General features: G+C 53.1%; 1 protein-coding gene and 1 long non-coding RNA gene across 11 annotated transcripts in view; one reads left to right on the top strand and one right to left on the bottom strand.

The window, feature by feature from the left end:
- Positions 1-12,719, top strand: part of LOC118552380 (uncharacterized) — a 105,054-nt gene that overhangs the window by 40,694 nt on the left and 51,641 nt on the right. The gene's annotated exons all lie outside the window — the stretch shown is intronic.
- On the bottom strand, positions 2,267-12,712 carry C2CD4D (C2 calcium dependent domain containing 4D). Of its 3 annotated transcripts, XM_036118780.2 has the most exons (3): positions 12,601-12,712; positions 4,493-4,756; positions 2,267-3,473 (listed from the first exon to the last, which is right to left on the bottom strand). In XM_036118780.2, exon 3 carries the CDS (start codon positions 3,410-3,412, stop codon positions 2,357-2,359), a length of 1,056 nt encoding a protein of 351 aa, XP_035974673.2. In that variant the 5' UTR covers positions 3,413-3,473; positions 4,493-4,756; positions 12,601-12,712; the 3' UTR covers positions 2,267-2,356. The 3 variants fall into 3 exon arrangements, with proteins under 3 accessions (XP_035974673.2, XP_035974674.2, XP_035974676.2); XM_036118781.2 differs by lacking the exons at positions 4,493-4,756; positions 12,601-12,712 and adding an exon at positions 4,101-4,233; XM_036118783.2 differs by lacking the exons at positions 4,493-4,756; positions 12,601-12,712 and adding an exon at positions 3,767-3,915.

Here is a 12,719-nt window from a genome sequence, read left to right as displayed (position 1 = left end):
GTGAGCACACCAGTCAAAAGGGGACGATAGTAACTGTCCTGTGAACAGGCTTTGAGGCCCCCTGCAGTGTGCACACAGTGGGGGGTTCTTAGCACCTTATTTGTCCCGGCACGTTTCTGTGGCTTTAGCTAGCCAGGAAGTTCCTCCGGGGACACTGGCCTCCAGCACAGGGGGCAGCTCACAGCTGTGACCTGAGTGAGTTGCTCTTTGAATCCCCACCTCACAGCCTCCTCTGAGCAGCAGGCTGGGGTTGGGGGATCTGGGGGAGCCAGGGTCCTAAACCTTCCCTGCAGCCAGGCCATTCCCAGGCCAATTTACTTAACCTCTCTGATCTCTCTCTCAGTAAAATGGGAATGACAATACCTACCATACGGGGCGGTTGTGCTGATTACTAGGATAACACAGACAAGCTGCAGCACCTGGTCCAAAGTATGGTGGTTAAAAAAAGTGGTTTGGGCCCATCCCTCCCTCTTTCCATTCCTATAGTCTTCCCTTCTCTTTATCTGACTCCCCTTTCCTAGGAAGCCGCTTTCTTTTTCTCCATAACGTTTTACCAAGTAACTTTTTTTTTTTTTTTTTTTTTACATTTTACTGATTCATTTTCTAACTTGTCTGATCCCTATGTCTGTTTTGATCACTGGCATCTCCATGGGGCCTCCCTACCTTGTGTTGCAGGAATGCATGAATGAAAGTTAAATGACCTCTACATTTCTTTCCAGGGACTTTCAAATGGACATCAAATCCAGTTGTTCACCAAAGGTTGTGATGGGGGCATTTGGGGCTGAAGTAGAAGGACAGTATTAAGGACAGAGCTAGACCCATGGGTGATTTCACAGACTGAAAGAATGGGAGCGCTGTCATTCTAGGGAAGGAGGAGACTCCTTTCAGAGTGACCTGGGTGGGAGGTGGCAGCTGACTCTTAGAGATAGTATAGTGAGGGGGTTAAGAGCCCAGACTCTGGAACCAGACCCTCTGGGTTCAAATCCTAGCTTTACGCCTATATCCTAGCTTTACTCCTCACTATAGGAGTAAAGCCCAAGGTCACATTGGCTAACAACAGTACTTAATCCTCCTGGGAGTTGCTAGGAGGTATAAATGAGTTGACCAGTTGTAGAACAGTTCCTTGCTGGGTGATATTAGCCCTTATTATTGTTTGGTCAATGCTACCACCTGGTGGACAGCTGGAGCAAGGTTTCCCTGGCCTTGGGCTGGGGCAGCTGGTGGGGGCACCTAATCAGGGGAGGGAGAAGGCATCCCAGCGATCTGACAGAAGTGCGTGTGTGTTGTGTTAACATTACACATGCTGAGGTTTATCGGGATCCAGCAGGCTCATCCCTGGTTCAAGGCACCATGGAAACTGAGAAAGGGCCCAAGGGGGAGGGGGAAAGAAGCTGGGTTGGCCCAGTGCCTTCCTCCTCCTCTCCCTCCCTCCCTCCTTCCTTCCTCTAAGCCTGGCCTGAGCCAACAGGAACCAACTCCAGGGAAGGTGGAGAGAGAGAGAGAGAGAAGAAGAAGAAGAAGGTCACTGCTGACGTCAGGGACATTCAGGTAGGAGGAGGTAAACACAATCTGACCTACATTTATCCATCTCCTTCCCCCCCCTCCCCCTACTCACTGGGGTAGCTTTTTCTGGGCATCTTTGAGAAGAGCTCTCACACTCAGGTAGGACGCCCTCCCCATCTCAATCCCTGGGACATTTTATCTCCACCATCCAGTCCTCAAGCGCTACTCGGACACCTGGCTGCGCCTTCGCGCCCTGGGGTGGCACAGGCATAGGCAAGAGAGAGGACACCTAGCTCAGCACTGTGTGCTGACGTCTCCTGACTCACTCTCAAGACACGGAAATTTCATCTCTCCTCAGGACAGATGTGGGTACAAGTGGGGAGGAGGTAGATGAGTGGGGGATTGCTGATTTCCCCTGCGCAGCCCCAAGGAACCCCCTGGGGGCAAGGTGGCTAATGTTGGTTTCGGTCACAGAGCTTTTTCTGCAGTGATGGGAGGGCCCCCTGAAGGGGTGGAGGCCTTTTTGGACAGGGCCCTACCCAGCCCAGACCTATTAACCTAGCTTCAGCATCTCTTGGGGATGGAGCCCAGGACTGCTGATGTCTGATTACTCTAATGCTCACTCAAGTTTGAAAACCACCACTTGAGGTCTGCTCCAACTCAGCGTGAATGAGCTTCTTCCATCCCTGGTATAGCCAAGACTGAGGGAAGAGAGCAGGCTGTAGATCTGAGTGTAGGGTGCCGAAAAGGGGAGAGATCCTGCTAAAAACAGACATTTTATTAGCAAAAATAAATACAGGCTGGGCAGGTGAAAAGAACGAAGACCTCTTTGAGGAAGAGACAGTCTCCCAGTCTACAGGCTGAGATGGGCAGGCGCCAGGGAGGTCCCTGGACCTAGCCCCCCACCCAAGGGGGGCAGCAGGGCAGTGAGGGGCGTCTCACACTCCCCCAGCAGCACGTCTCTGCGGAAGCCTGCGCCCCTGTCCAGCACCTTGGCCCTCAGACTGCGGGCGGCCAGGTCTGGCGGGCCCAGCCCGTAGAAGAAGAAGTCCTCGTTGAAGATGGGGTTGGCGCTGCATTTGACCACGCGGCTCCGTTGGCCCCGTGGCCGGACGCGCGGCCGCAGCCTCAGCACCACGCAGCAGCCGCCGCCGCCGCTCCCGGGGCCGGCGGGGGACCGCGGCAGGCCCTCGGCGCTCACCAGGCGCAGGCGCAGCCGCCCGGGCCCGGCCTGGTAGTCGGCGGAGAGCCGCAGCCGGCCGCCGCGGGGCGCGAGGCGCAGCACGCTGTCCTTGGTCGGCCGCAGCTGGCAACACAGGAAGTCCAGGTGGAAGAGCGGCGGCCCGGGCGGCCCCGCGCGGCGCGGTGCGTGCGGGCTGGTGTCGGCCGAGCTCGCCTCCTCGGGGGCCAGCGAGTGCGGCCGGGGCCGGCCGGGGCCAGGCCGCGGCGAGCCGAAGGGCGACGACTCGGGCGACGAGGCCGTGTCGCTGTCGGCGGCCCGGCAGAGGCGCAGGTCCGGGGCGGACACGTGCAGCCGGGCGTGCGCTGGGGAAAGCCCCCGGGCGGGGGCGGGGGCGGCGGCGGGCGGCGGGGGCGGCGGGTGGAACAGGGACTCGCGCCGGCGCGTGTGCGGGCTCTCGGGCAGGAAGGCCCAGCCTTCGCGGCCTGCCAGGTGCGGCAGCGAACAGGCCGCGGGGAGGCTGCGCCCGGCCGGGGGCTCGGCGCCCCTGACGTCCGGGAGCCGAGGCGGGATGCAGAACTGCGGGATGCGATCGGGAGTGAGGACGTTGGGGCAGGCGCGCGCGGGCGGGCCCGGGGCTCGGCGCTTAGGGAGCAGGCTGGACGGCGCCCATCGGGGCCTGGACTCCGGGGGCCCCAGCCGGTAGCCGGCTTTCTCCAAGAGCCACATGCAGTGGGGTCCGAATTCCGCGAGACCGAGTAGGTGCAAATTCAGCGTTCCCGGTGGAGGCCTGTGGAGGACAGAAGAGGGCCGGAGGTGGGTGATACTGAGAACATACACCGGTTGGTCGACCACGGCGCACTCCACCCCCGCCCCCCCGTCCCCCCCCCCCCCGCCCGGTACACTGGCCCCTATCTGAGCAGGAAAAACAAGGGGGGCGGTGAAGCCTGGGGGCCTGGGGAGAAATGGAGGGCACTGGACAGTCACATTTTCAGACGCAGGCCTTTAGACACCCGCGATCTCAGACTCTGCCATTAGTGCTAAAGATGCTCACTCACTAAAGAGTTAGAAGGCCCAACACACCCACTAGAACTCCAGGCTACTATTCGGAGAATGGAGGAACATTCTCAAATTATCAAAAGGTCTGTAGTCACAAACTCGGACACGGATCCCGAACCCTCCTGGTACATCCTGCTCCCCTGAAGAGACGCAGAGGCCCTTGGCAGGCTGATCCCCTTCTCCCTCGCCCATCCCGAACTCAGACTCTCCTCCAAGGTCTTGGGTGGCGCCCCTCGGGCTGCCTTCGCCCGGAGCTGGGAGCAAGGCTCTCCAGCCTGAGCCGTCCTTCGGCCCCAGCCCCCCTGCTTCCTCTTGCTCCTCCCTCTCCTTTCTGAGTGGCTCCAGGCCAGAAGCCCACTCGCTGCACAGCTGACTGCTGTCCTGGGAGCACCCAGGGCCGGTCCCAGGAGTCGCACCCCCGGGGACGGGGGGTCACAGAATACCCTCCTCTCCCAGCCCTGGTTGTCCTGCTCCAGCCTCCCAGCCCCAAGGCATCCCGAGTCTGCAGGGCGGAGCGGCCGTTGGGCCGCCACTCCCACTCTCCACTCCTTCCCTCCCTAGGAAAACACTGAGCACAAAGGCGCTATTGATTCTCTGCCACCCCCAGAGCCTGCTCCCCGAGGCTCCGCCGCCGCTCGCTCACCGCGCCCCCGCGCCCCACCCGCGGGACCGCGACGTTCCGAGCGTCCGCCGGCCTGGGAGTCCGAGCCCACGGCGGGCTCGGTCAGACGGCCGGAGCGCAGGCCTCACCTGTGGGCTGCCGCTGGTTCCTGGCCTTCGGCTGGCTGGTGTGCAGAGCCCGGAGGGGAGCAGCTTCCTCTCCAGCTTGCTCCCCCAGCCCAGTCGTTCAGGGAGGAGTTGGCAGGGGCCTCCGTTGCCTACGTCCGACCTCTTTTCCTGGATAAACAGAGCTCTGTCTCCACGGTCATCAGCCCGGCCTTAACTCCTTCCTCCAGGTTTCCAGCAGCAAGCCAGTCCTGGGTCCCAGCCTCCTCTGCTGGCCCCCTAGGAGGGCTGCGGTGAAGAAGAAGGAGGTCATCAGTGGGCAGTGGCCTCCATCCCTCTGTGCTGCCCGGCCTGCACCCTAGCCTTGCTAGCAGAAACCTATAGCCGTGGTCACACACACTGCATATTGTGCAAAGCCGTCCTTGCTGGAATCCTGCTTTGGCCCCCATTGTCCTAGTCCGGAGCCATCGCAGTAGCTCTCAGACAGAGTGACTTGCAGTGACTAGTTCTCTGAACTACATGGCCCAAGGAAAAGTGATCAGGATCCAGATTTCTGGACAAGGAGACACTGAGGACAGAGCTGGTTCTATCAGTGGGTCGAGCTCCGGCTGGCCTGTGTGCCTTGTCGTTGGCAGAAGGCTGTTCACCTGCAAACGTGGAGGGTGCCTCTCCTCCCTTCCCCTCCCCTGCAAGAGGATCCTAGGAAGCACAGGCCGCCATTGGCAAGATCAGCCCCTCAGCTGCACCCGCCATCCCTCAGTCTCTCAAAGACATGAGGCGCATTCCCTCCTTAGGATCTTTGCATAGGCTGTTTCCCTTCCTAGGATGACTCCCCACTTTCATCCTTCAGATCTGGAGGCCCTCACTGACAACCTCCCATCTAAATAGGGGCTTCTGTTGTATGCTTTCCCAGCACCCCATACTTTTCCTTTCTGGCATTGGTCACAGGTTTTTTTCTTCTGTGATTTTTGTATGTGATTATTTATCTACTGTCTTAATTAGACTGTAAGTGTCATGAAGACAGTGCTTAGCACAAGGCAGGTGCTCAATCAGGATTTGTTGAATGAATTAATGACACTAAGCAGAATTATCCCTGAATCAGTTTATTCATCCATTCACTGTGTAGGTGCTGGGGATATATAGAATGGGGAGCAGGCTAAGGGGAGAGACAGACAATAAACATGCAAACAACAACAGGATATAGGAAACAAGATGGTTATTTTGACATCTGATACTTGAGAGTTTTAAAAGAGCATGTGTTTCTTTTTTTTTTTTTTAAGATTTTTATCTTTATTTTTCGATAGAGACAGCGAGAGAGGGAACACAAGCGGGGGGGGTGGGAGAGGGAGAAGCAGGATTCCCGTGGAGCAGGGAGCCCAATGCGGGGCTCCATCCCAGGACCCTGGGATTATGACCTGAGCCGAAGGCAGGCACTTAACGACTGAGCCACCCAGGCACCCAAGAGCATGTGTTTCTTTTGTGGAGATCCCTGGTGCCTCAAACCCTCCAGTTCCGTGACTCCTGACTCAGCTCAGCCCTGGTGGCCTTTCTGGGGAGGGTGGTCTGTGTGGAGTGCTGCAGCCAAGAACTCTAGGCTTTAGCATCAGTCAGATGGGTTGAGGATCCCTCTGCAATTTACTAGCTGTGTGATCTCTGGCACATAACTTAATCTCTCTGGGGTTCACCTTTCCCATCTGGAAGAGGGAGAGAACATACCTAACTCTCAGAGTTGGTATGAGGATTAAGTGAGTTATCTCACATGGGCATCAGTTCAGCTCACTTCCGCTAAAAGCACAAGAAAACAGAAACCCCAACTCAATCTGGCTTGATGACGACATTTTTGGCTTTTATAGTAAGTCCAGAGGTAGGGTAGAATTCAGGGAAGTTTGATTTTGCGGCTTCATTCATTCATTCAGTTACAGACTACCTACTATGTGCCAAGCACTGTGCTGGACTGGAGGATATAGCAGTGAGAAAACAGGTACATCTTCTACCCAGGTGAAGTTGATACTTTAGTGGAGGAAGAAAGATAACAGACAAAAAAAATTAGCAAAAAAAGTACAGTTTATGAGAAGGAAATCAGTGTTGGGAAGAAAATAAAGTAGGGAAGGATCATAGAAGAGCACTCAGTTTTAAATGGGGTGGTCACGGATGGCCACATTGAGAAGGGAATATTTCAGTAATGACATGGAAAGAGGAAGGTTTTCTGAGGGAAAAGCATTCTAGGCAGAAGGAATCATCAATGAGCGGTGCTCAGGCAGAAGCATGCCTGGAGTGTTCAAGGAGGCAAACTGGTCAGCATAGCTGGAACAGAATGAGTGAAGGGGAGATGGAGTCAGAGGGATAATAAGGCCAGATGCTGTTGGGACTCATAGGCACATAAAAGCTGTGAAAATTTTAGCTTTTATTTGAGCCGAGGAGTGATATGACTTGCCATGTATTAAAAGGGTTGCTCTGGTGAGAACAAAATGAAGGGGATAAGGGCATAATTAGAGAAATCAGATAGGAGACTATTGAAATAATCTTTGCACAAGATGATTGGGGCATAGATCAGGATTTTAGTAGTCAGTTTCTAGATGTGTTCTGAAGATCAAGTCAATAAATGGATCCATCCCCGTATAAAGAGAAAGAATGATCCAAGGTTTTTGGCCCGAGCAACTGGAAGAATGGAGTTACCATTTGCTGAGAAGAGGAAAGATTAGGAGTTCAGTTTTGGGTCTATGAAGTTTGAGAAGCCTGCCAGACATCTAAATGGAGACATTGAGTAAGCAGTTGCATATATGAACCTGGAGCTCAGAGGAAAGGTCCAGACTGGAAATGTAAGTGTGGGCACCAAGAGAAATGAAAATGGAATTTAAAGTCAAGAGACTTGATGAAGTGTAGGTAGAAAAGAGTAAGGATCCTGGGCTCAAGGTTCAAGACTGAGTCCTGGGCACGCCAACATTTTTTTGGAAGATGTTATTTATTTATGAGAGAGAGAGAGAAAGAGATTGAGAGAACGAATGGGAGGAGGGGCAGAGGGAGAAGCAGACTCCCCGCTGAGCAAGGAGCCTGATGCAAGACTCGATCTGGCATCTGGGATCATGACTGAGCCACCCAGGCACTGGGCACGCCATCATTTAGAGGGGAGAGGAGGAGAACCAGCTGTGCCAGATGCTGTGGCAAGACCCAGTAAGGTGAGGACTGAGAATCGATCATTGGATTTAGCAATGCAAAGTCATTGGTGACTTTGCCAAGAGCAGTTTCAGTGCAGTGGTAGAAGCAAAAGCCTGGTTGGAGTGGGCTGCAGAAAGGTTAGGGGAAAGAGAGAGCAAAAAACCCAACAAACCTCTCTTGAAGAATTTGCTGAAAAAGCAGGGGCAAGTGGGGTAGTGGCCAAGCGGGAAGTGGAATCAAGAGAGAAGTTTTTTTTTTAAATTTATTCATTTGAGAGAGAGAGAGAGAGCATGAGCAGGGGGAGTGGCAGGCAGAGGGAGAGGGAGAAGCAGAGTCGCCTCTGAGCAGGGAGCCCAGGACCCTGGGATCATGACCTAAGCCAAAAGCGGATGCTTAACCAACTGAGCCACCCAGGTGCCCCCAGAGTGAAACTTTTAAATCACAGAAATAATGGTATGTTTGTATGCTGATGGGAAAGATTCCATAGGAAGGGGAGAATTGGTAATGTAGAAGAGACAAAGGAGAATTAATGCAGCAATATTCCTGAGTAGACACAAAGAATAGGTATTGCGCATGAGAAATCAATCTGGAGCTTGTCCTTTGCTTGCTGTGTGGACAGCTCACCCAGTTACCGGAGAGAAGGTAGAATAACTGAGTAGAGGTAGAAGGTGGAGGAGTGGGTGGTGGGAACTTGTTCCCTCTGAATGCTTCTAATTGCTCAGGAAGCAGGATGTAAGGTTACCAGCTGAGAGTGATGATGGTTGGCGGAGGAGGTGACTCTAGGGCTTGAGTAGAAAGGACCAGGAAAGGAACAGTCACCCAGGAGGACAGGGGAAAGGCAAGGTGGCTGCTGGGCAGTATTGCAGGCTCGCCTAAAGGATAGCAGCCACGACTTTATGCTGAGACCAAACAGCATGGTTGTGAGATTTTTCTCCAGCTGTGTTCATTTGTACAGATGCAGAGGGAAAATGGGCAGAGATTTGGTTTAGGATTGTCTCAGTCGTTGACAGTTCACTTTGGTCTGGCTCTCTTTCTCCTTCCATTTCCTTCTCTTGGTGGTTAAAATCAAGGGCACATAGAAGAGTGCACACCACCTGGGTCGGACAGCAGTGGGACTAAGAACTGGGTATAGATCATCCATAGCCTGGCTGCATCAGTCAGGGTTTGGTGAGGAAAATAGCAACTGCTGGGCAGTTGAACAGAGGGAGTTTAACATAGGGAACTTGTTACAAAGGTGTTGAAAGAGCTAAAAAGGCAGATAGGTTGGTTAGGACGGTCTAGCAGGATCTGGAAGCGTGGAGACACAGCCATTACTTGAGTTGCCTTTCAAAGCAAAGAGAAGGGGCGAACTACCCTAACTTCTTGCTACTTCCCACCTTCCAGTCTGCCACCAGGGCCTCTCAAAGCCAGGTGACAAAGGAGCCTTGGGAAATGCAGGTTGTAGGCACTGGGCCTGCACAGTCTAAGGCAGAGTACGGGCGGAGCAGGGATCTGAGAGCCATCAAGCAAGTGACTGGCACACGGAGTGGCCACAAGTTGACTTAATGAGAACAAGAAGATATCAGACCTGGAAGGAACTTAGACATCACCTCACCTGTCCTTCCATTTGTATAGAGCAAGGAAAAGACCCAGAAAGCAATGACGTGCCAAACAGAGCAGAGGTGAGGCTAGAAGCCAGATCTTCGATGTCAAAGAGCATTGTTTTTTACTTGGACCCTAGAGTTCTTTGGACTGGAGCAGACATGCTCCCTTGAATGGGGCCCGGAGCACCGCCTCTTCACCATCACTGCCACTCCTGGAGAGCATCACATGTGACCCGAGGCCCTGATCGCCTTCTTCCTGCTGGTGCCACTGTAGAGGGACGCCTGGAGGACTGGGCATTACCGAAATCATCTGGGTTCAAGCCTGATGAAGAGGCAGGCAGGGCACAGGACTTTCCTCCAAGCAGGCAGGCAACTGCTCTGAGACTCCCTGGGCTTTTGGGTCTCACTAAGCTGTCTTTCCATGGCTTTGAGCATGGCCTAATAGCATAATTTGCTACAGGGCTCACTGTGGCCACTGGCAGGTGATGGGGTTGGTGGTATATTGTGACTTACAGCTCTGGCTCCTTACGTGAGACCTTTGATGAATGACTTAGCTCTGCAGTTCCAGGAAGGCCTTCGGGGCCCTTTCTTTAAGAGCTGGTATGAGCTACCAGAGTTTCCTGCCTTCTTGAATTGGTTATTCTTACACTTGCATTATTCACTCTTTGGTTCTCTTGACACTTGACTCAGGAACCTGGAGAAAACATATCCTCTGCTTTTTTTGTTTGTTTGTTTTTAAGATTTATTTATTTGACAGAGAGAGAGAGAGTACAAGCAGGGACAGCAGGAGAGGGAGAAGCGGAGCCCAATGTGGGGCTCGATCCCAGGACCCTGGGATCATGACCTGAGCCGAAGGTAGACGCTTAAATTACTGAGCCACCCAGGGGCCCCTATCCTCTGCTTTAAGCAGACTAAACTGCCACATTTGCCTGAGTGACTAGTTGGATTCCACTCCATCTACCTTTACAGTAGTTGCATTCCAGATGAATTTTGTTTTAAGTGTGCAGGCAGCAACTCCCCGTTTCTGCCTAGAAAGCTGTAATACTTGACGTCCTGGAGAGGAGAGGCATTTATCAAAGCCCTAGAGCCTAGGGAAGTGTTCCAGCAGCTGATAACCTTATTTCCCTTACCAATATCCCTGCCTGTTCTCCTGGCCTTAGCCAGTCAAGGCTGACATTCCCAGCCCTGCTGTGGGGTCTTGCCTGAGAGCTTCCCACCTCTGTAGATTTCCACCCTGTGCCAGGATGGGGGTCCCAGCTCCTGGAACCTCAGTCTCATCCTGAACTTGAATTCTTCACTTCCCAGGATAAGGGTTTGGATATGGACTCTTCCTTCCTCCGCCCATCCTCCTCTCAAACGGAGACAGTGGTTGCCAGCTACGCACCAAACCCTTTGCCCTTTCTTCCCCAACATGTAGTTAGACCATATTTTCCAACCAACCTCCCTTTGTTGATTGGTGGGGCCTCATGACTGAGTTCTAGTCAATGGAAATACTTTGAGGCTTGGTCCCAAACACCTCTCTTGTGATTGTCTCTTCTCTCATCTGGCAACTGGATATCAACATCCAGGATGATTTTGGGAGTCATGTGTTAAAGATGGCAGAGCTTTTGTCAGCCAGATTCCTGAGTGACTCCTAGACACCAACAACTGGACTTTATGTCTCTTCTATTTAAAATATGGGTTACACTTCAGAGATGTAAAGGTTTACCTGTCTCAGTATTTGGCTTTACCACATCTAATAATAAAATCCTTTGTGATATGCCCCCTTGGAGTTCTCATTCTTTGGTAACACTTCTCAAGTCCTTGGACCTCTTCCTGGGCATCCTCTGCACCCACTTAGTTTTGATGGCATCCTGCCTGTCCCTGAGGCAGCTGCTCAGTTTCCCACTTCTCTCCTCTGCTCAGAGGAGACTCTGGCTTCTCCCAGATGACGACTGCCTCCTCCAGTCTCTATTCTTCTCCTTCATGTCAGACCACTCCTCCTCAAAAATGTGCGCTAGCCATGTTCTTTTTTCTCCTTTACCACAGTCTCCTTGCCTGACTTAGCGCCATCATCCTGTAGTCCTGCTAGCTGGCTCACGCCCTCCCCTCACCCCAGGTCAGTATACTCCAGACCCCCGTTTTCCACCAGCGGTTGGGCCTTCTGCATGCCTCGGCCTACATGTACCGGGTCGGTTTGTTCTGATCCCCCAGTGGCCTATGGCAATCATTGCCCTTCTTCCAGACCTCTCTCCCCACTGAGGGCCTTGCCTCCTGTTTCACTGAGGGCACTGAAGTCCTCTGGCATGAATCCCCTCAACCTCCCATCCTGCTATGCACTCCCCCGTCTACTCCTTCCTTTTTTGGTATCAGAGTCGCTGCTGCTGTCTCCAGCGGTGCTCTTGATCCATCTCTGAGACCAGATAGCTGTTCTGCTGGATGACACCTCTCTCCCTGCTAGAGTTTCAGCCTCTCTCCACTGGCTCCTTCCAAAGCAATTTATAAATATAGTCAACCCTCTTTCCTTAAATAACATCATCAATAACAACAACATTCCTAGAAAGAATCATCTAGATTCACTTTGTCAGTCCCATCCATTTTTTCATTCACCATAATCTGGATTTTGCTCCCACCCAGCAAAGAAGACCCTCACCTTCCTCATTGCCAAAGGCAAAGGCCTGTTTTGAGTCCCCATCTGTCTTGCCTTCTTTTTAACATTTGACACTGCTGACCTCTCCCTCTTCAGAATAGTCAATCCTGTCCTATCCTTGGTCTCTGGTGGCTTTTGTCCTTTGCCCAACTGCAAGTTCTATCTATGACCGCTTCCCTAGCCTTCATTTCTCCCCCTTCCCCTCCTTTCACTCTATACTTCCCTCCCAGGGGTTCCATGTCCATTTTTACGTCGATGATTTACAGACTGAGGCAGTTGTTCATCCGTCTCAAGCTCCAGACCACAATATCCAGGCTCCTGCTGGTGCTCACCATGTGGCTGAAGTACCATGGGCACTTCAAGCTCAGTGCGTGGAAAATGAAGCTTGTTATTCACCCCCACCTCAAACCTGCTTCTCTGCACTCCTGGTAATGCCACCTGCAATTCCTAGGCCAGAAGCCTGGAGGCATCCTGGAAGACTCTTCACAAATCCACTACCTATAATTAGTGGCAAAGTCCCACGCTCTTTTGTTTGTAACATGTTCCATCTTTCATCTTCAAAGCTCTGACCCACGGCAGGCCCTTACTGTCTTTAGCTGGGGGCCGTGCAGGGGTCTCCTAACCAGGGTTCCCACCTTCAGGCTTGCTGACCCTCCCTTTACTGCCACCAGAGTCATCTTTCTAAGAAACAAAACTTTATGTCACCCCCCCCCCCCAGGCTATACCCTTTAAAGTCTTTCCTCACTGTGTGCTTGGTGCCTCACCCAGGGCCCGGCACCTGCAGGTGCTCAGGAGATCTCTTGGCGCTGGCTGGGGAAGTGGGTGTGTGGGAGGTGCTGTCAGGATTCTGATTTCCTACTACAGAAGGGTCTTAGCCTGAGAA

This window comes from Halichoerus grypus, chromosome 5 (assembly GCF_964656455.1).
Source record: "Halichoerus grypus chromosome 5, mHalGry1.hap1.1, whole genome shotgun sequence".
Lineage (NCBI taxonomy): Eukaryota > Metazoa > Chordata > Mammalia > Carnivora > Phocidae > Halichoerus > Halichoerus grypus.
The sequence above is the reverse complement of the archived record's forward strand: the minus strand, read 5'-3'. Positions and strand labels throughout refer to the sequence as shown.